The sequence below is a fragment of the Halichoeres trimaculatus genome, unplaced genomic scaffold (genome assembly GCF_033239565.1).
Source record: "Halichoeres trimaculatus isolate MK-OKI-2021-1 unplaced genomic scaffold, fHalTri1.1 fHalTri1_scaffold_19, whole genome shotgun sequence".
Lineage (NCBI taxonomy): Eukaryota > Metazoa > Chordata > Actinopteri > Labriformes > Labridae > Halichoeres > Halichoeres trimaculatus.
In genome coordinates, this window is record NW_027437197.1 from 1,764,126 (window position 1) to 1,784,190 (window position 20,065).

Here is a 20,065-nt window from a genome sequence, read left to right on the forward strand (position 1 = left end):
TAGCTAATCCATGTCTTTAAATTACTCTTATTTTTCCCACAGGCACCCATCACGCAGGGGCTTCCAAGCGTGGAGTTGTATTGTGCATTTATGTCCACAGAGACATACAACACATGGGTGTGGCGGGAGAAACTGGTAAATTGTGTACATTCCTATTCCTACACTTTACTATGTGTAGGAAACAATGCACAAGAGGCCGGGAAATTACAACACTCCTGAAAAACATAGTATTAGTCTTAGAAGTCTTAAGGTATTGTGTTGTGCTGCCCATCTCACACCCAGTATCCAGCTTTAAAAATTTCAAACCCATCTGGTCAAGGGTCAAATTAAATCATATTGACTGTTTTTATATCTGGGTTTCTACAGCAGAGACTCGTTAAGTAGAGGAACAAGAGACATGCTTCTTCTTATAACTATAAGCTCTCTACTAAGTGTCAACATGGCAAGAGTTTTTCTGCTTTCTCCATAAATACATTTAATTCACGCACTTCCTCAGCTCATTATTTGCATTACATAACGGTAACAAAATTGGTGTTCCTGTTTATAATGGGTCATTGTTGTGAAGGATTTATAAAATATGTTCATTTAAACGGTAATGGAATCATTATGGGGGGCTCTAATTCAACAAAACAATAATATATACTAACACTTTTCTATTAATGAGTTGTGTTGAGCCCATTTCTATTTTTTTGTTGTGCTTTTGCAACTCTGGCACAGGGATTATAATCATGTGGCATGAAGTTGAGATTGCAGATAGCACAACAGGAAATTAAGTCAGCGTCACAGAAAATGTATTTAAATTACACCACTAGATGCATGCATGCTAAAGACTCCTGCTTATATGTTACAGATTTCATGTCTTTTCCTTTCTTTTGTTAAATTTTAATTATTTTTATTCTTATAAAACAGTATTATCTCATATCCAACCACCCAGTGCGATAGGAGGCGATATAGTCAGGTGCTTCAAGTTGTGCAGGTCTTTTTTTACTCGGTTTCTGTCAAAGTACGGATCTGAAATCCCTTCTGGATCCGGAGTGGTTTATCGGAATAGAGAGGGGTTTTGTGCCCTTTCCATTTAGCGGCTGTTGTGTTAGCAGAGCTGATTCCAGTTGCGGTGCAAAGTAGCCCAAAGACAGTGCGGACTGTTGGAGTTCACACAGCCAGTTCCTTCGGCCTGTTTTTACGGAGCAGCATTTGTGTCCGACTGCGCTTCCGCCATGTTGAACTGATTCAAGTTGTGAGTGACTGCTGGGACCGAAGTGACAAGCCCCAGAAAGCGGACTAGATAGAGTTAGGGGGCTGTTACCGCGCCGGTGACGCAGGAAAAACACCCAGAAGCAGAGGAAAAACGTAGGAATTAGATCTATCTAGTAACAGGTTTGTGTCCTGCCAAAACTGTCACCGATATAGGCCACGTTTATGTAATATACGACGACACCATCGTTGAAGGCTGGACGTGAATAGAGGGGGAAGTCATATCAAATTCCTGGTGAGTTGTTAGCTAACTAGCTCGGTACGGTGCCTGCTGATTGTTAGCTGCTAGTATTAGCGTCAGCTGCTGGTGGATTCAAGGTAACACTGCTGCATATGGATTACTGCTGTTATTCAGTCACTGGTGGATTTTTCTTTGCTAGAAACTCCTTATTTATTCCAGGACAGTGTCAACACCATCAAACTGCAATTCATGCTCTTGTTTGTACGTGTAGTCTGATTAGCTTACTCCGGTTGATTCGCTGACGCCAAGCTACTCCTGGGCTCTGTCTACAGACTGAACAGCAACATTTCCTTTAACCGTCTCATGTTTACAACTTATAGATATTTAGATTTCCACTGTATATGTATTTAAGACATCCTTACGACTGGTTTTACCATAGGTGTATTTCTGCTTATATTCTGTATCACTCAGGTTGTCAATATCTTATTTTCAATTAGTTTCTGCTAAGTTATAACTTAGCGATAGACGGCACAGGTCAGAGCACTCACTAAATGTCAGGAAATAGACGACTCCCCTGTCACTATCATATTTTACGTTATACACAAGAACTAGCTGGGTCAACGTATTTTGGCCGCTAAAATTACTTCTAGGTGATGTTAATGTTAAACATAGAGTGCAAAATTTATACACGTTTTTTAATGTCGAGTCATGTTGTCAAAAACAAACGTTAACGATGGTTTGATGTTCATTCGGGTGAGCTAACAGCTAACATTAACTGTTTATCTAGATTGCTCGTCGTTAGCACGCTAGCACGGTTCATTCTAAATTGAGATTTCATCTGCAATAATGCAAGGAGCCTTTTATTTGGTTTGTTTTAATATTAATAGCAAAAAATCTTTTTATGTGCTTAATATTGTCTGTTTATTGGCAAGGGTTTGATGGAGAAGTGTAATGTCAGGCCCAACTGAATAGCGAGGCCTGTGTGTTTCAGCGCAACGGGCTTTGGACGACAAGGCCGTCAATGCTCTGCTGTCTGGGCGGATCGCCTCGCAGGCTAACCTAACGTTAGTTGCCGCAGCTAACTAACCAACCACCAGCTGTTAACGGGTGTTGACGGCGCTAGTTTGTAATAGTAGTTACGTAATGTCGCCTTGTATTTTGTCTGCATCTGGGTGGTGAAATTTCAAGATATATTAAGGTTTCATCCAGACTCCTACATGGCCGATTTCACTGTCTGTACGATGCTTCTTAAATGACATTAAAGCCGGTCCAGTCCAAAAGGCCGCACTTGTTCCTAGCCTAGCCTGGTTGTGATGATGGTGGCTAATGTTGCTGTGTCTGTGCCTTTCTTTCACTGTGTCCGTAAAACAAAATATATTTGCAGTAACACGAAAGTCACCCATAGTATCCTCGCATTATTAGATCGTTAGCAACTGACTGATTGCACTTGTAGTAGCTTCAGATAAATGATGTGACACATCGTTTTCAGGGACAGGAAAAACACTCGCTGGAATTTGCATCAACCCATGACTGTAATGTAAGGGACTTTACGGATTGAAGGCTGCAACCCCAGCTGACACTCAAACAGATGTCACCAGCCAGCTGTAAAGTAGGAAATAATGTGGTTTCACTGAAATATTATAACAGTACACAAGTTGTATCTGATTCACCCTATTCAAATCACATACAAATCTTAATAGATTTATGATTTATGACCTATTTATTTAGATTTATGGTCACTTAAGTGAAATTATACACCATTTTTAACTCTGGAGAATGTGTATGCTTTGACTGATATGCACCTTAATGAAGAAGCCATTCCTCTCACACACAGAAAAATAACAGTCATTGTTCTGAATGACGGTGAAATTTACTTGTGTGCGTAAGGGGAATCTGCCATTCACTTGATTTTGTGTACCAGACATTTGTTGATCTGATAAACTGAGCAGAAGACACGTCTGAGATCACTGTGCAAATAGAAATAGTGGCTCACTGCACGGTGTCCCTTAAAGCTTGGCTTCTCAAAGAGTCAGATTCAATATAGTAAGTGTCAGGGTTGTTAAAAACGTATTGGATGTGTCCCTTTCTTTCTAGTTTTGTCTTCTGACACCAATAAGCCATACTCCTCTCCCTTTATGGAACTTTGACCACAGGTATTGCTTCTGTAAAACGAACCCTCTGCTGCCTCAATTATAATATCGGGAAGACGGCAGAAAAGAGAATTTACTCTAAACCAGAATATACGTCTGTAACATTTGTCTAAATGACAGGATGCATGAAAGGTGTGGCACTGATTGCCTTGTCAGTCCTTTGTGAAATGATTGCTGTTCATTATCTCATCCAGTGAACTGCTTTTGTCCAATTTATTTTGTCCCAATGTTTATAAATTCTGGTTTCATTATTTTCCAAAAGACATCCAGCTTTTTTGGATGCCAAAGGACAATTAAAGAATAGTGTTTTGAAGTATATTGAAAGCTGAGCAATATACCTTTTAGTAAGACATGCAACAGAAAGCTGCCTGAACAAGATAATACATTTACAGTTGATAAGACTTTCCTGTTCCTCTGTCACTTAAAGGACATATCTGGCCCTACACAAGCTGTGTATTATTTTCTATCTTGTTGATAATGATTTTATTTCACCCTCTCAAGCAGTTGGTATGATCTCTTTTGTAATTTATAGGCCAGCGTCCTGGCTAATCTTTGACCTGCTCCACTAACTGCAGTTACACGGTTACACGGTTTTCTCAGCAGTGAGGAAATATTACCCGCATTACAGGTTTTACCTCCAGATAAAGTTGGTTTGATAATCTTGACAAACTGCGGGCTTGTTTGAAACACTAATAATCTGATTGCTCATGTTTTTCAAAGAATCGGAAGTATTTATTTCCCAGTCCCAGCAATTAAGTTGTTGAGCAGTTCTATTATTATCAAGAAAAAACTAGCGAACACAACAAAACATTGTCTACGTTTTATGAAAGAGTATCTGCAAAGGCAGTCAAAGTATCCTGATAAACTGTGATTAACAAGCTTCTGTTCTAAATTTATGAAGATGTTAATTATTGCTTTTAGTTCCTCACAAATTAGCACCTAGATCATAAAAAGGAATGCAGTACTTGAAAGGACAGTAATGTGGATTTGATAATGTGAAGATCTATTAAATGATAACATCCCAGTCCATCACAGATGCTCTTTTGCCTTTCATTATAATACCCTCCTGAGGCCGTGTGTTCATCATGTCTACCCTTGAACAGATTTGAGATGGTGCTGTTGGCTTGAAATGGATTCAGGCAGGTCATATCCTCTGGCTGCTTATTCATGGGAGTGATTAGGGACCTGTGTTAGCAGGACTCAACAGATTTTCAGAGTAGAACTGAAACTCGTCTTCTGGGGGCATCAGAGTTTGACATGTCCCCAGGGGCTGGCCAAAGTTTTGAAAAAACCTAAATGAGTTTATCAGGTTTTGCAGCTGTTATGGTGAAACAGTGAGTGAGACATGAGATGCAGCCATTATGTGGCTTTAACTGCCTCCAATCTGACATGACTCACTTCAAGCTACAACTCACTATAAAACTGCTGTTACATACATTTGTGGACAAAGCACAAGTTTGTCTAAAGAAGGATATCTTTTGGCTCTCTTGTGCCAGCTGAGGAGCCTCGAGAGATTAATTTTTGTTTTTATTTCCATCTGAACACGGAAAGAAGTAAACAAGTGTCTCACAAGCTTCTCACAGCTCTTTTCAGATCATTTTCCTGTAAAAGAGATGAGCACTAAATCCTGTTTAGACTAGGAATTGATCCTATGACCAGCTTGATGAGCGCTGTAGCCTCTGTATACAACTCGGCAAAGCCAGCTCCCCTTAAGCATGGGAAATGTATTTAAACTTTTCTCACAATGAGAAACAGAAATTGAAATTTAAAGTCTTTTTATCTCAGTGTTTTGCTTATTTGTACATTATTTCTTGTATTGTGAGTATCTTAACCAGCCTGTTGATGACTGTACCCTCTAACCTCTCCCCTCCTCCAGGTTATGCAATGGTCTCAGCGGCACATCCAGATCTCCAGGTGCTTGTGTCCCTCTCTCGTGTGTCCGGCCTCTCTTCCCTCTGCTCCACAGCTGAGGTGGCTGTAATTTCCCTCCTGGCCAGCGCTCCCTAAGAGGCCAAGATTGCCAAGATCTGCCCCGTGGCGAGCATGACGGCCACCACGCGTGGCTCTCCGGTGGGGGGCAATGACAGTCAGGGCCAGGGCCAGGCACCTGATGCTCAGAGCCAACCCCCACTGCCACAGAACCAGGTCAGCACCCTCTCCTCAACCTTTGTCTTGCTGTCCTCCAACACAACACAACACGCCGTACATTATTTTGATTATCTCCCTTTACCCAGCGTCGCCGCTGTCAGCCTGTTTTATCTTTTCTGTTCTGTTTCCAAACACGCATCTTTTCAGCTGTCGGACATGTAATTAAACGAACCTGTGATTAAGGAGGAGCTGTGTTAGCAGATGTAGCAGTACAGTTTTTCTTTTTGAGAGAACTTGCTTGTATCCCACCTCACACTGATGCCATGAGGGGCAGAAAGAGAGGAGGAGGAGGAGGGAGCGGAAAAGAGGGAGAAAGAGAGTGAAGGCGAGGCATCAATGAACAGAGCCTCCTGAGTGATGGATAAAGGATGTGTGTGTGTGTGTCTGTCTTTGTGCGTGTGCATGTGAGGGCCTGTGTTGGTTAGAGATGAGCCGTGGTGAGACGTGAGAGGCAAGCTGCCTATGTAGGTCAGCCAAGCAGAAGGAGCCTTCACCACACTCCCCCACATTTCATATTTCTCAGTTGTGCATCTCTCCCGACTGTGTGTATCCCTTTTTTACTCTCTCATACACAGCTGCTCACAACACACTTGTTAGATGTGGAAAACATATTAAAGAAGAGGACGATCACATCGGTGCTTAAACTCTCATTTAAACATTCACATCATTTCCAAAAGTCTCTTCTTCTAAAATTTCTATTTCACAGCAGCTTAACAACAAAACACCCACGTCCTAACACAGTTACACTTCTAACACAACCATGTCAGCTCTTACTTTTTGTTTCCTTTTGGTAGATAAGGATGAAAAGCACATTGCTCTGTGTGCCAAATACTATGAGTATTATGACTTGAATGGCTTTGTTCAAAGGCCTTTCAGGAGAGACACCTGCTTCTTTATATAACATGCATGTGCACTTAGTGACCAGAACAAAAGAAGCCTGACCCCCATATAAGAAGACTGTTTTGCCTCTAAATTGGTGCGTATTACCATAGAAACAAGCGTTTGTAGAGGCCTTTAGGTTGGGCTTGGAAAGTTGTATTTGAGTCCCAAACAAGGTCACAAATATTTCATGTGTGTGAAAACTATTTAGTTTTTATTCTGAATTGATCAATAAGTTGTTTGACCCACTTAAAAAGGGATCCTGAGATATCTTGTTTTGTCTGACTGGAATTTAGAAATACAAAGATGTTGACATTAAAGCAGCTAAAATTAGTCTTTAAAATTGTTGTGCAAAATATTTGTGTAAACATTTCTAAGAAAACAGACCCATGTTTCGTAACAATCTGAGAGGGATGAAGTGAGGCAGACTGGTGCATCAAATGCCGGGCCTTTATTTTAATAGCTTTTTATCAGACGCACAAAAACAGGCCATCTCTGATCCCTTGTTTGCTTGGCTCTGCACACACCACTGATCTAAAATGCCCCATTGTGCTCCATTAAAACTCTGCAATTTTGCAGCCTTGTTAGCGAGTGACCACACAAGCGCACAAATTAAATAAACAGCACCCTGCAGGTTCAGTTAATGATACGACGGTGAGAGTCATTGAGATTACAGCCAGAGCTTTCATGCCTTTCAGCATTTCAACCCTAAAATGGTGCTTTTGGTCGAACACTGCGTTTGAACTCTTTGCCCAATCATGTTGGAAATGAAAGCAATGCTGTTTGAGTGTTAGTGCTTATTTCCTATTTATTGATGGATTGGATCGTACCTGTGGGGAAAAAAGATATAATATCACTAGAAAAACATCTTAGGGATACTATAATCTGATTTTCATAATAATATGGCTCCTCCTATACATATAACTCTACATCTCCTCCAAAAGTGGTTAGAAATCAATAGAAACTGTGTTATTTCCCTGTTTATATCGCACAGGTAAAAAATGCTACAGCAGATGGAGCCTTAACCCTAACAAATAGAAGAAAAAATGTCAGATTATGGATTTTAATCTCTGTGTCTTCATACCATTAAAGATAGAGTTCCTTAATCCCATCACAGACTAAGATTACTGCTCTGTTTGTGTTAAATGATTACTGATGAAAACAAACTTCAATGATGCATCTAATGATTCTGATTGATTTTTCCCAGACATCATCTCCTAACTCATCTAATGAGAACTCTCCAGTGAGCCCCCCAGATGAGCAGGGCCAGGGGGACGCCCCCCCTCAGCTGGAAGAGGAGGAGCCCGCCTTCCCTCACACTGACCTAGCCAAGCTGGATGATATGATCAACAGGTACTAACTCGAGCTGTGACTGGGGCTGCATCCTCAGAAACCCCCAAACTCGCCTGATGCTTGTAGATACTAGCTTTAGCTTTTTAGCTTTTAGTTAAGACAACAGGACATACTGCTGACTTTTATGGGACGAGCCAAAGATAATACGGTCAGAAGATTTAATTTAAAGCCTGAACAAGTATAAGACAACAGATGTGTGTCAAAGGTGTGTTCCACTTTCTTTAACCACAACAGGTGTACAGTTTGTGTCAATAAGAGTCTGGTTAAAGCAGAAAGCCCCGACTTAGACAGTAAAATCAGACACCACGTCCGGTGGAGTCTTCTGTGTTAACCCGGCATTTTAGCTGACCTAAAACTAGGGATAGACTGATTATTGGCTGGGCCGATTATCGGGGCCGATATTTGGCATTTTGGGGTATATCAGCATTGGTCTTTTTTAAAATCCGACGGCGGATATGAAACCCATTCAAAACTTTGTTGTTTTGGCTCTGATGCTTCTCTGCGCAGATTTAGGAAAAAAAATCTAACTGCGATTTTTGTAGACCAATATTGCGATTGCGATTTAGCATACGACTTTTGGGAGTGACATTTATCTTCTGCATTGTCCACTTAACACAAGTTTTAAGTTATTTTATAGTATGACTAACCAACAGAAGATACTGTTAACATTTAAACAAGTCTTTTTTGCATTTCTTAATTGAAAAAGAAAAAGGAATACTGTGAAATTTTACTGACCTCCAGTTGTCAGTAAGAGAAACAAACCATACAGAAAAAAATGACAAAGGGGTTTGGCTCTACGATCTACTGGATGGATCTTTGCAGCTCACAGGGGTTTTTTTTTGCCAGAAAAAACAGCATTTTGCCTTTTGCTGGTTTTAAGGGACAACAAGTACAAGTTACTATATTCCCTCCAGGTCTGTGTACATAAAAGTTTTTTTTCTCTAATTGCAGCTTTTGCGATTTGAAAATTGCATTGTATTACATTGCGATGTCGGTTTAAAATCGATTAATTGTTCAGCCCTACTATGGAAGCCCTAGATGGTCAAAACATTTAAAATCAGTCATGTAAAACCAAACAGAAAATTAATTCAACTGCATTACACGCCTGTAAAAGGCAGCACAAACTCAATTCTGTCAAGATTTATTGCAGCCACATACATTTTTTTTGAAAACTTTATATACTGTAAAAACTTAAGTCAACTTAACTTAACTTTGATTGCAGTTAAGTGTTGGAGTTTGTATTGTTCAAAATTTTTCACTCCAATATTTTCACTTTGACTGCAAATAAATATCGGCTTCAAATATCGGTTATCGGCCTCCTCACCCGGCGTTTTCAGTGGAAACGCTGGCGTCACACTCCGCTTCGTGCCAGCACATACAACAGGACAACAGTATCGTTGTTACGATCGTCGCAGACTACCGTGTTGAGTTTGTGCTGCTCAATCTGCTGAATCTGTGACTGTGTTTAACAAAACGTGGATTTGTTGCTCCACTTTTTAACGTAGTATTCATCAATTCACCAGATGATCGGCTCAACTCTACTTCAGTGGAGAGCTACCAAAAGTGGCTTCTGGACAAGACAGTCATAGCGCCAACTATAGGCCTGGCATGTTTGTAAACGCAGATTTTTTTCACTGCATTTTAGCGTTTTCAGATGAAACGTTTCGATGACAATTTAAGTTCCCACCACAGTACAGAAATGTGTTGATGTGAGTCCGTTTCAGTGTCCTCATACCCAGAAAAAACAAAATGAGAATCTTAAAGTCAGCTGAACAACAGGAAAGTTAGAAATCATGTGTCAGTGAAAGTAATCCCCTTCAGATTAAACCAAATATGCTGTAAAAGTCTCAACTCTCTCATTAAAATGGTTTGTCCCGCAGGCCTCGCTGGGTTGTTCCAGTTTTGCCAAAAGGAGAGCTGGAGGTCCTTTTGGAGGCTGCTATAGACCTGAGTAAAAAAGGTACGGATACACAAGATGCTCTCTGCAGCTCGTCATTCAGACACTTTTTATTCGTGTTTAATGAGGAACATTTTATATGATCAGTAAATATCATCTGTTTGTCTTCTCCTGCAGGACTGGATGTGAAGTGTGAGGCGTGTCAGAGGTTTTTCCGCGATGGTCTAACCATCTCCTTCACAAAGATCCTGACAGACGAGGCTGTCAGCGGCTGGAAGTTTGAGATCCATGTGAGTTTTTGTCTTTATCTTTTTCTTCTTTGAGAAAATGAATCTGCGTTTCCATGAACCCTTAATTTCCTTCACACCAAACACTCCAGGTTTCCAATAAGGCCGATACGTGAGGCTTGAGTTGAAAGGGAAAGACTTCCTGATGAGCTCAACCGTCTCTGGAATTTGACTCCACTTTCAGTTCCCACTCAACACATCAACCAAACTGGTTTAAATGGAAAGAGTCAAAAGGAGCTGACAAAAAAAAATCGATATTAATGATAGGTTGGATGATTCAGCATAGTTAGCTAAGCTGTATTCACTTTCTGTTTTGCTTTCTCATTATAATCAGCCGTTTAGGGGCTGTAACTTCAATAACATCAGATGTTGAGCTTTTGGTTTCTCTTTAATCTGGAGGAAAGAGGCAGGACAGGCAGTGACTTATAACTTACATATGCAAGATGGTTCAGACATGTTTTGTTAATTCTCCTTCCTGTTTTGGAAGACGCCAGATGTTTGTTGAAAACTTGTCAGGTGGGTTTTTTTTTCAGGAGATGAGTCCCAGGAGCTGCGCTTTCATAGCTGTCCTCACTGCAGGGTCACAAAGCAGAGGCTATTAATAATATAGTATTTCTCATATTTCCAAGGACGGTGTATTAATGTAAAGATGACACTTGCAAAAGAGCTTTCAAACTTTCTTTACCTCCTTCTGTTAAAGACCCTGAGACCCAGACTCAAAATAAAGTCAAATAAAAACTTAATTTAGACACAAATCTTAAGATTTTTTATTTTTTTAAATTTAAGTTTTTGTTCAATGAAAAATTAAAATATGTGTTGCAGCTAGACAAAGTTACATTCCATTTTCAGAAATAAGGGAAAACAGTAAAAAAAAGTATGACATGTTATTTTCAGACCATTGTTATACAATGTGATAGAAATAAGAAATAAAAAAATTTAAAAAAACTTTTTTGATAGCAATTTAAAAGAAAAATAAAATAAAGTAAATAAATGAAAAGCAAATTTTGTATCAAAATTTAGAAAGTCAGGGGTAGTAACGTAATAAGAAATTTTCATTTACATTTACATGCATGTCTATGCCCCTTCCCACACAAAAAGAAAGAATGAAAGAGCGCAAGCAAGTCCAAACCAAATATGTGTAGACATATATCCAAGTTTCTGGTTCTTATCAAGCATAATGCAAACTGGTGAATAAAAGTATAATTTTGGTTGGGAAAAATGAATAAAAAGTAAAAATAAATAAATAAAATGAAATGAAATAAAATAAAATAGAATAAAATAAAATAAAATGAATTTAATTAAATTTAAATTTAACTTAATTTAATTTAATTTAATTTAATTTAATTTAATAATGATAGAAGTAAAACAACCACAACATAAAAAACAAAACCAAACAAACCAACCTCATTGTACTTTGGACCGTAAATAAATTAGACAGTTCATAACAGAAAAGAAAACCTGGAGGGTTGGGTGTTTAAGCCCAGCTGCTTGCATATGTTCTTTGATCAGAAATACTTGTATTGACAAGAATAAAATATGTACAATTGAGTAGCTCAAAAGTTAACAACAAAACAAAAAACTAGCAAACTCTCAAGGAGAAGATGTGGGATGTAGTACAGTTTAAATCTTAAGATTTTAAGGGGAAAATTTCCTTTTGAGGCTTTAATTCACGTCAGTTTTCCTCTCGTTGCTTCTTGAATCCAAACCTTTAATCTGCCTTTTTCCCCTAACAGAGGTGTATCATCAATAACACACACCGGTTGGTGGAGCTGTGTGTGGCCAAGCTCTCTCAGGACTGGTTTCCTCTACTGGAGCTGCTGGCTATGGCCACCAACCCTCACTGCAAGTTCCACATCTACAACGGCACTCGGCCCTCCGAGACTGTCCCCGCCGGAGCACAGCTGGCCGACGACGAGCTCTTCGCCCGACCACCAGACCCCCGATCCCCGAAGGTGAGTCAGCGCTGCAACTGAATACGACTCTAAATAATTAGTGTGTGAGTGTGTGAGGAGAATGAGAAAGACTCTCATTGGAGCAGCTGCATCATCCTCCAGAGGACGGTTGGTGCGTCTCTCTTTGCTCTGGACAGAATCCATCGAGTGGCGTTTTAGGATTACCCCGAGGGCCACACAGAAACACAGAGACCCCCTCTCTGGAGAGACCTGATAACAAAAAATATGGAACTCACAGTCCCAGAGACACTTTGTGCTTGTGTCAGGAACCAGATTGTACAAAAGAGACGGTGGATACACCAGGGAGAAGGAATTTTAGTGTGAAAGAGTGATGAATACAGCGTGGGCACAGGGTCAGTTTGAACAGCACTGCAGCACTGCTCGCCTGTCTGCCTCTGTTGGCAGGGGGCCCAGGACTACTTAAGGCTCCACTATGCAATTATTAAGTCAGATTCTTCCCCTGCTCTGTTTTATTCAAGCTGGAATCTAATCAGCCATTTTTAAATATGAAACTACAACACAGAGCCGGCGTTTTGGCTTTTGAATGTGAAAAAACAAGTTAAAAATTTGGTCAGGAAGAGACTGACTGATTTCCCCTCTCATGCATCTTTCTTTGGATGTTTTCCTGATGTGCTTTCCTCCCTTTCTCCTCTTCTCCTCTTCGCAGGGCTGGTTGGTGGACTTAATAAATAAATTTGGCACGTTAAACGGGTTTCAAATGTTGCACGATCGCTTCATGAGCGGCCAAGCACTGAACGTCCAGATCATCGCTGCACTTATCAAGTGAGGCTTTTGTTCATTACGTGTTCACAGTATTCCTCGACACATCAGTGGCCTCTCAGCGAGACGCCGATGTGTTTCCAAGTTTGTGTGCTCACTGATCCTGTCTCCTCTCTCGTTACAGGCCTTTTGGCCAATGTTATGAGTTCCTCACATTGCACACAGTAAAGAAGTACTTCCTTCCAGTCATCGAGATGGTTCCCCAGTTTCTAGAGAATCTAACAGATGAGGAGCTGAAGAAAGAGGCCAAGAATGAAGCCAAAAACGACGCACTGTCCATGATAATCAAGTCTCTGAAGAATCTGGCCTCACGCGTACCCGGGCAGGAGGAGACTGTGAAGAATTTAGAGATTTTTAGGTTAAAAATGATTCTTAGGTGAGTCTGAAAAAGATCATTTCATTGCTCTTCTTCCAATGTGCACATTTGATTTTAAGGTTAACTTTTCAATCTTTCCTCAGGTTATTGCAAATTTCTTCTTTCAACGGCAAAATGAATGCACTAAATGAAGTCAACAAGGTGATCTCCAGTGTGTCTTACTACACCCACCGGCATAACCCTGAAGAGGAGGAGTGGCTGACTGCAGAGCGCATGGCGGTGAGAGCAGCTCTTCACTTTTCACTCTTCACATGAAAGATGGTTCATGTTTAAAACCCACCTCTCCTCTCTGTGTTTATAATCCATCTCCAGGAGTGGATCCAGCAGAACCACATCCTGTCCATCGTGCTCAGGGACAGTTTGCATCAGCCGCAGTACGTGGAGAAACTGGAGAAGATCCTCCGCTTTGTTATCAAAGAGAAAGCGCTTACAATGCAGGATCTGGACAACATCTGGGCTGCACAGGTACGCTGCTAATCGAAACAACATGTTTACTCTCAGAGACTGTTTTTGCAGCTCTGTGTTTACCGGATTCAACAGAACAAACATGTCTGTAGCATGAAGATGCTCATGTTTATACGGCACAACTGTTGGTTTATTTTGGTCGTACCAGAAAGGCATAATTGGATTAAGCTGTTTGACAATTAAAGACTGCTACTGGAGCGACAGTGACATAACAAGTGATGGCTTCAGGAGAGAGTTGGAGCTTTAACTCAACAGCCCGGCTGAGGTGTTGGAGTTTTGTTGTAGCTGCAGCTTTAAACCTTCACCGTGTTTTCCTGTCCTCTTTGGACAATGAAAGCTCAGGTGGTGCCTGCGTTGCATGATCACAACACACAGGGGTCTTGATTTGGCTTTGGTCACACCTGAAGCAGAAGGAAAGAGTGTATTTTTGGCACCAATTCACCTGTTTTCAGGACACACAGGCAAACGAAGCCCAAATCACTTTGTGAGGCCAATGTGTCAGAAGACGTATTTCTGTTTGTCGTGGATCTCTGTCATTAGGGGTGGGAATCTTCAGGCACATCACGTTCAATTACGATTACGATTCAGGGGCAACGATTTGATTCTGAATCGATGACCTTTTTTTTCCCCCAGCTATTACACATTTCTTTTTGTCTCACTGTGTAACTACTCGCCACTTTGTGTTTTTAAAATAATAATAATGAAAAACAACTTAATGAATTAATTTACGTTACCTTTTATTATACTAATGAAAATGTGTAAACAGGAAAGTTACAACTTCATATAAAGAACAAAAGGTAGCAGCATCCTTAGCTTTTTTTTTTTTTGTTAAATTAATATTTTATTGGAGACACAATCAAATGAAATACAATGATATAAATTCAAAATGTACAATGTTCTTTTTTTTTCCCCTAACAAAACCCATTGTCTCTGCATTCAAAGAAAATTATAAAACATAAAAAATAAATTAATTTAAAAAAAAAAAATATATATATATATATATATATATATATATATATATATATATATATATATATATATATATATACATCATTCTAGATCAAAATAAATAAATAATAATAATAAAACATATAATTATATATATACATACACACATATGTATTCAACATACATATACATACACATATACCTACATAAAATAAAATATGATTTTAATTATATATTTAATAATATAATTAATAAATTAAAAGGAGGTTACCAAATAAGCATGTGCTGAGAAGGCAAAAAAAAATTAAATAAAAAATAGCAATAAATAAATAAAAAAGGGGGTGGCTATGTTGGAAAGACTGGCAATGATTGAAAATGGTCAAGAAAACAATTCCATTAAAAAAAAAAATGCTAGAACTGGCTTCACTGTTAGATTTATCTTTTCCGTTTTTTTAGCTTTAACATATCCTTAATCACAATATGTGAAATATGAAAATATGTCCTTATGAACAAATGTAAGAAAATATTAACTAAATTTTTAATTTCTGTGCGATATAGCACTCAAACATTTAAAAACTTTTTTTTTCCTTTTCTTAGAAAATGAATAACAGAATTCTGTTTTGGTAGCTCAACTAAAGTGCTACAGATTTTATCGATTTTATCCCCCACCACTATCTGTCATTAGAGGTTTTTGTTGCTCTTCACACTCACAGTCTTGTTGTTGTTGTTGTCTCTGTGTATCTGCAGGCCGGTAAGCACGAGGCCATCGTGAAGAACGTCCACGACCTCCTGGCCAAGCTGGCCTGGGACTTCTCCCCCGAGCAGCTCGATCACCTCTTCGACTGCTTCAAGGTGAAAAAGAGCTGTAGTTTTTTTAGTGAACCACGGATTAAAGATCACATCCATGACCTGTTGTTTCTGCTTGTTTGTTTTTTAACCTCTGCACTCTGTGGTTCCTCTTTGTGCAGGCGAGCTGGACAAACGCCAGCAAGAAGCAGCGTGAAAAACTGCTGGAGCTCATCCGGCGCTTGGCTGAGGATGATAAGGACGGAGTGATGGCCCACAAGGTCCTGAACCTGCTGTGGAACCTGGCACACAGCGACGATGTTCCCGTGGACATCATGGACCAGGCTCTGAGTGCTCACATCAAGATTCTGGATTACAGCTGCTCCCAGGTACGTCATGCTTTTCTTATGACGATTCGTTTGCAGCAATAAACAAAAGAGGGTTGTCTAACTGAAAATGTTTGGTTTACACTCACAGGACAGGGACACGCAGAAGATTCAGTGGATAGATCGCTTCATAGAGGAGTTACGAACCAATGACAAGTGGGTGATCCCCGCCCTGAAGCAGATCAGAGAAATCTGTAGCCTGTTTGGAGAAGCCCCTCAAAACCTCAGGTGAGTTCACGGTTTACACGTTATTTTTTAGACAGGATGAAGTTAGTTTGGTATTTAATTCTGAATTATTTAGATTAATTTGGCACTAAATGCATCAACACACACACAAGATGCTTTATTTTCACATTTACATTATCTCAAAGATCTGAAAGGTTCACTCACTTTGCTGCTAAATTATTTCTGTAACAGCTGTTCAGAGACGTTAGCTGCTTAAACTCAACACTCACCCAGTCTAAATGCCTTCAATAATTAATTAATTTTAATATGAAGTTTGAAGTCATGGTAGAAAACATGTAGTATGCATGCCTGTTGTTTTTCAGAAAGAAAATGCCAATTAACATACAAACGAACTTAGCGGGGTAAGTTCAGAGCTAACTCCAGGGTTCTTCCTGCCTCTGTGTTACGTCGAGTCTAACTTTCTCTTGGATATATTTCAGATACATGTACATGAAATGTAAATCTCTGCCATGAATCTGCTTAAGCAATTCTTTCTTGGGTTTCATCTCAAATGACCGATTCCTCGTCCTCACTGTCCCAAGTCCTGCACACAAAACAGAAACCGAGTCAGAGGAATGAGTTCCTATGAAATTAAAACAAATGCTAAGTTTTCAGACACATATTCCTGCACTGGTTGCCAATTTTCACCAGATTCACCACTTTAGAGTTGTTTTGAAGGTAATTTTTTGATTACATAGGCAACAGTTGATGGCTTTGCTTGAGGTTCGCACACACGTCATTAAAGTTTTCACATCATGACTGATCCTGACGTCCTTTGAGATGGAGCCCCGTTCTTCCTGACACCAGCTTTTTTCAGCACAAATCACTCAATGCCAAATATCAGAGGGATTTCATGCCTTGGATCCACTTTTTTAGAAAATTAATCTTTGCATAATTTGAGAAATTGATAAACTTTGATGTAAAATAAACATTTTTTCTATTCACTGCTTTTTACCGAGCCATAACAAAACTGCAGAATTTTAATAAACCTGTGTCACGTCTTTCTTCTGATGATTTGGCATCAGTAATCAAACTGATTTTAATTATTTTGTGGTTATTATTATTGATATTTTGCAGATTATTTTGCGGCTTTTTGCAGTATTGTGGCTGAATCGACTAAATCATAAACTGCAGTGATCTGTTTCTGAAATGTGGAAAACAAGGCAGGAAATGGCCTTCATGGATATGACTTCTTCTGCTGGATATTATAAAAAACATACACACTCACAAACACACACAAATGACCAAAAGCTGCTTTCTTATGTCCTGAAAGAAAAAGGAGAAATCGGCCGTGCAATGTTTTCTGTATCACAGCCTTTGTTAGCAGAAGTTTGTCATTTCTGTCTCTTTGGATTCACGCTGAACTTTCCTCTTTCCTCCATACGTCCTCCTCTCCTCCTGCTGTTCCCTCCTCAGTCAAACCCAGAGAAGCCCTCATGTGTTTTACCGCCATGACCTGATCAACCAGCTGCAGCATAACCACGCTCTGGTCACCCTGGTGGCGGAGAACCTCTCGGCCTACATGGAGACGATGAGGCAGTTCTCTAAAGGTACACGGTCTTTGATAGCTCCGCGTGTTGGTCTGGTTTCAGTAGGATCAGGGATGTGGTCTGTCAGCACCCTGACTGGTTCTGACTGGTCCTGTCTGTGCTTTTACAGAGGAACAAGCTGAGTTCGACCCCCAGACGGTCAGACCAGGAAGCCGCTACAGCCACGTCCAGGAAGTGCAGGAGCGACTCAACTTCCTGAGGTACAGCATCACCTTGAACATCTCGTGTCCGCATGTATGAAAAAAAAACATGGGTGTTGTAGTTTCCTGAATGGACTGAAAGGAAGAAATGTTGAAATTACAGAAGGTTACTGGAGACTTTTACTTTCATCTGCTGTGTCGTATTATCTGCTCTGTGGCTGCGCAGAAGGTACGATCTGTTTCTGCGGCTCTGACCAGAGGAAGTGGCTTCAGTCAGTCACATGAACTGTGTTTAACTGTGTTGTAACCTGCAGTGTGAATATAATCAGGGTCTTAAAATGCATTGGATTCATAATTCTAAAAATAAGGCCTGAATAAGCATTAATAAGTCTTAAATCCAAATTTCAAAAGTCTTAAAAATTTTAACACATTGGTAAGATTTTTGTCAGTTTGAAGTAAAAAAAAAATTAAGAAACATTTATCTGTTTTTCTAAATAATTTCCTGATTTACTCTTGTGGCAACATCGCGTAATCACAATAGTGGAACTAACAAAACGGTGATGTGGTTGCACCAGGAACTTTTAAAGCAGGCGCATGTCTTGGTTCTACCTAGGGTGCCTGGAGAGAGGAAAAATTGGCAAAAAAAATCCAAAAGTGGCTTAGGGAAATTGATTATGGCAGCAAAATTGAGAATTAAATTTCAAAAACCATGTAAAAATTCAAAAAATGGTTGTGACAGTGGCCAAAAAAGATGAATGGGGGCAAAATAGGCAAATGGGGTCTAACACGCCTCTAACACAGGTAATTCATGTGGTGTTTTTGTTTGTTAGTTTTGTTTGTTTCAATTGTGGTTCGTTGTCGACTCGTTTTTAAATTTGATTAAAAAAGTCTTAAAAAGTCTTAAATTTAACTTGCCTTGAGCTGTAGGAACCCTGATAAGATGATTATAATACTCAGAGCAGTTTATTAGGAAACCAGAAACAAAGGTGCTGATGTTCAAAACAGAAATTATGTTAGCTAATATTAGCCAGATTTGGCTGCTTACACGACCTGTATGAGGTTTGACACACCACACACCACACACCAACCGACACCGACTCATGATTCAAGAGTCAGACCCACCTTCACCACGTAGCTTTCCTATCCTCCAAACCACCTCCGTCCACTCTTAATTTCCTTGTTTCTTCTCCAGGTTCCTGCTGAAGGACGGCCAGCTGTGGCTGTGCGCCCCTCAGGCCAAGCAGATCTGGAAGTGTCTGGCTGAGAACGCCGTGTTTCTCTGTGACCGCGAGGCCTGCTTCAAATGGTACAGCTCCTCTGTCCTGAGCCTGAATGATTTCCTCTTCCTTTAACGTTCAGCAAACATTTCTTCTCACTGCTTCGGTGCTGCTTCCTCGTAGGTACTCCAAGCTGATGGGAGACGAGCCTGACCTGGATCCAGACATCAATAAGGACTTCTTTGAGAACAACGTCCTGCAGTTGGACCCGTCTCTGCTCACAGAGAACGGCATGAAGTGCTTCGAGAGGTTCTTCAAGGCTGTCAACTGCAGGGAGGGCAAGCTGGTAGCAAAGCGCAGAGCCTACATGATGGATGACCTGGAACTAATAGGCTTGGACTACCTCTGGAGGGTGAGGAGATTTGTTCCAACAGGCAAACCCAAGATTTTATTTATCTGGTGGTTTAAAGTGCCGTGCCGGTCTTTGAGCTCTGCAGTTTTCTAACACCTCAGAGAAATTGAAGACCTTGAACAGAGAGAACCATTTAGCCCACTTGAGCAGCACTTAAACGTCTCAAACCAACAGTGATGTGTGGACTTTAAAGCCTCTTGGTTAGATAAATATTATGTTTTTGCAGAGAGTGCGAAACACTTGGAAGGCTTTTGTTCAGCGGGGTTTGTTTCTGCTCTGGAGAGCGTCTCAGAGACGGGAATCTGTGGGGAGCAGTTTTTCACATTATGTGCTCTCCTCTCACCGTTGCATGTTGCTTCATGCAGCTTCGAGCCTTGTGGCACTTTTGTCAGATGAAACGTTGAACCCAGAACATTAGGTGAGGGAAGCAGGGACAAAATGTTTTATTGTATATATCGTTTACAGATAACGAGGCTAAGCTAGTCGTGAAGCGCTGTAGTTTCATTTGTTGTTGATGTTCTAAAGCATCAGCCAAAGCAGGTCATACCCATTATGTTAAGGTGGAAAGTTTCACAGCTATGAGCCATGAAAACGGCTTTTATGCTGCTGCTAAGAGGAGAGACATTTCATCAGACCCGTGTTAGCGTCAGTGAAGAGGCTCCTCTTTTCTTTTGTGATG

The 20,065-nt window shown here is 40.2% G+C and overlaps 1 protein-coding gene across 7 annotated transcripts in view; it reads left to right on the forward strand.

The window, feature by feature from the left end:
• The first annotated feature begins 1,028 nt into the window (after positions 1–1,028).
• The window catches only part of usp9 (ubiquitin specific peptidase 9), a 39,861-nt gene continuing 20,824 nt past the window's right edge, over positions 1,029–20,065 (forward strand). For 4 of the 7 annotated variants that reach the window (XM_074694203.1, XM_074694208.1, XM_074694206.1 and 1 more), the window contains exons 1-17: positions 1,030–1,489; positions 5,462–5,730; positions 7,820–7,965; positions 9,846–9,925; positions 10,040–10,152; positions 11,883–12,101; positions 12,769–12,884; positions 13,006–13,257; positions 13,341–13,476; positions 13,570–13,722; positions 15,418–15,522; positions 15,639–15,845; positions 15,934–16,070; positions 17,484–17,617; positions 17,727–17,817; positions 18,950–19,063; positions 19,158–19,386. In XM_074694203.1, coding sequence (XP_074550304.1) covers positions 5,629–5,730; positions 7,820–7,965; positions 9,846–9,925; positions 10,040–10,152; positions 11,883–12,101; positions 12,769–12,884; positions 13,006–13,257; positions 13,341–13,476; positions 13,570–13,722; positions 15,418–15,522; positions 15,639–15,845; positions 15,934–16,070; positions 17,484–17,617; positions 17,727–17,817; positions 18,950–19,063; positions 19,158–19,386 — 2,334 coding nt within the window. In that variant the 5' untranslated portion in view covers positions 1,030–1,489; positions 5,462–5,628. Of the gene's footprint in view, positions 1,490–1,509; positions 1,573–5,461; positions 5,731–7,819; positions 7,966–9,845; positions 9,926–10,039; positions 10,153–11,882; positions 12,102–12,768; positions 12,885–13,005; positions 13,258–13,340; positions 13,477–13,569; positions 13,723–15,417; positions 15,523–15,638; positions 15,846–15,933; positions 16,071–17,483; positions 17,618–17,726; positions 17,818–18,949; positions 19,064–19,157; positions 19,387–20,065 lie in introns of those variants that run through there. The other 3 variants (XM_074694205.1, XM_074694207.1, XM_074694204.1) reach the window with 2 other exon arrangements.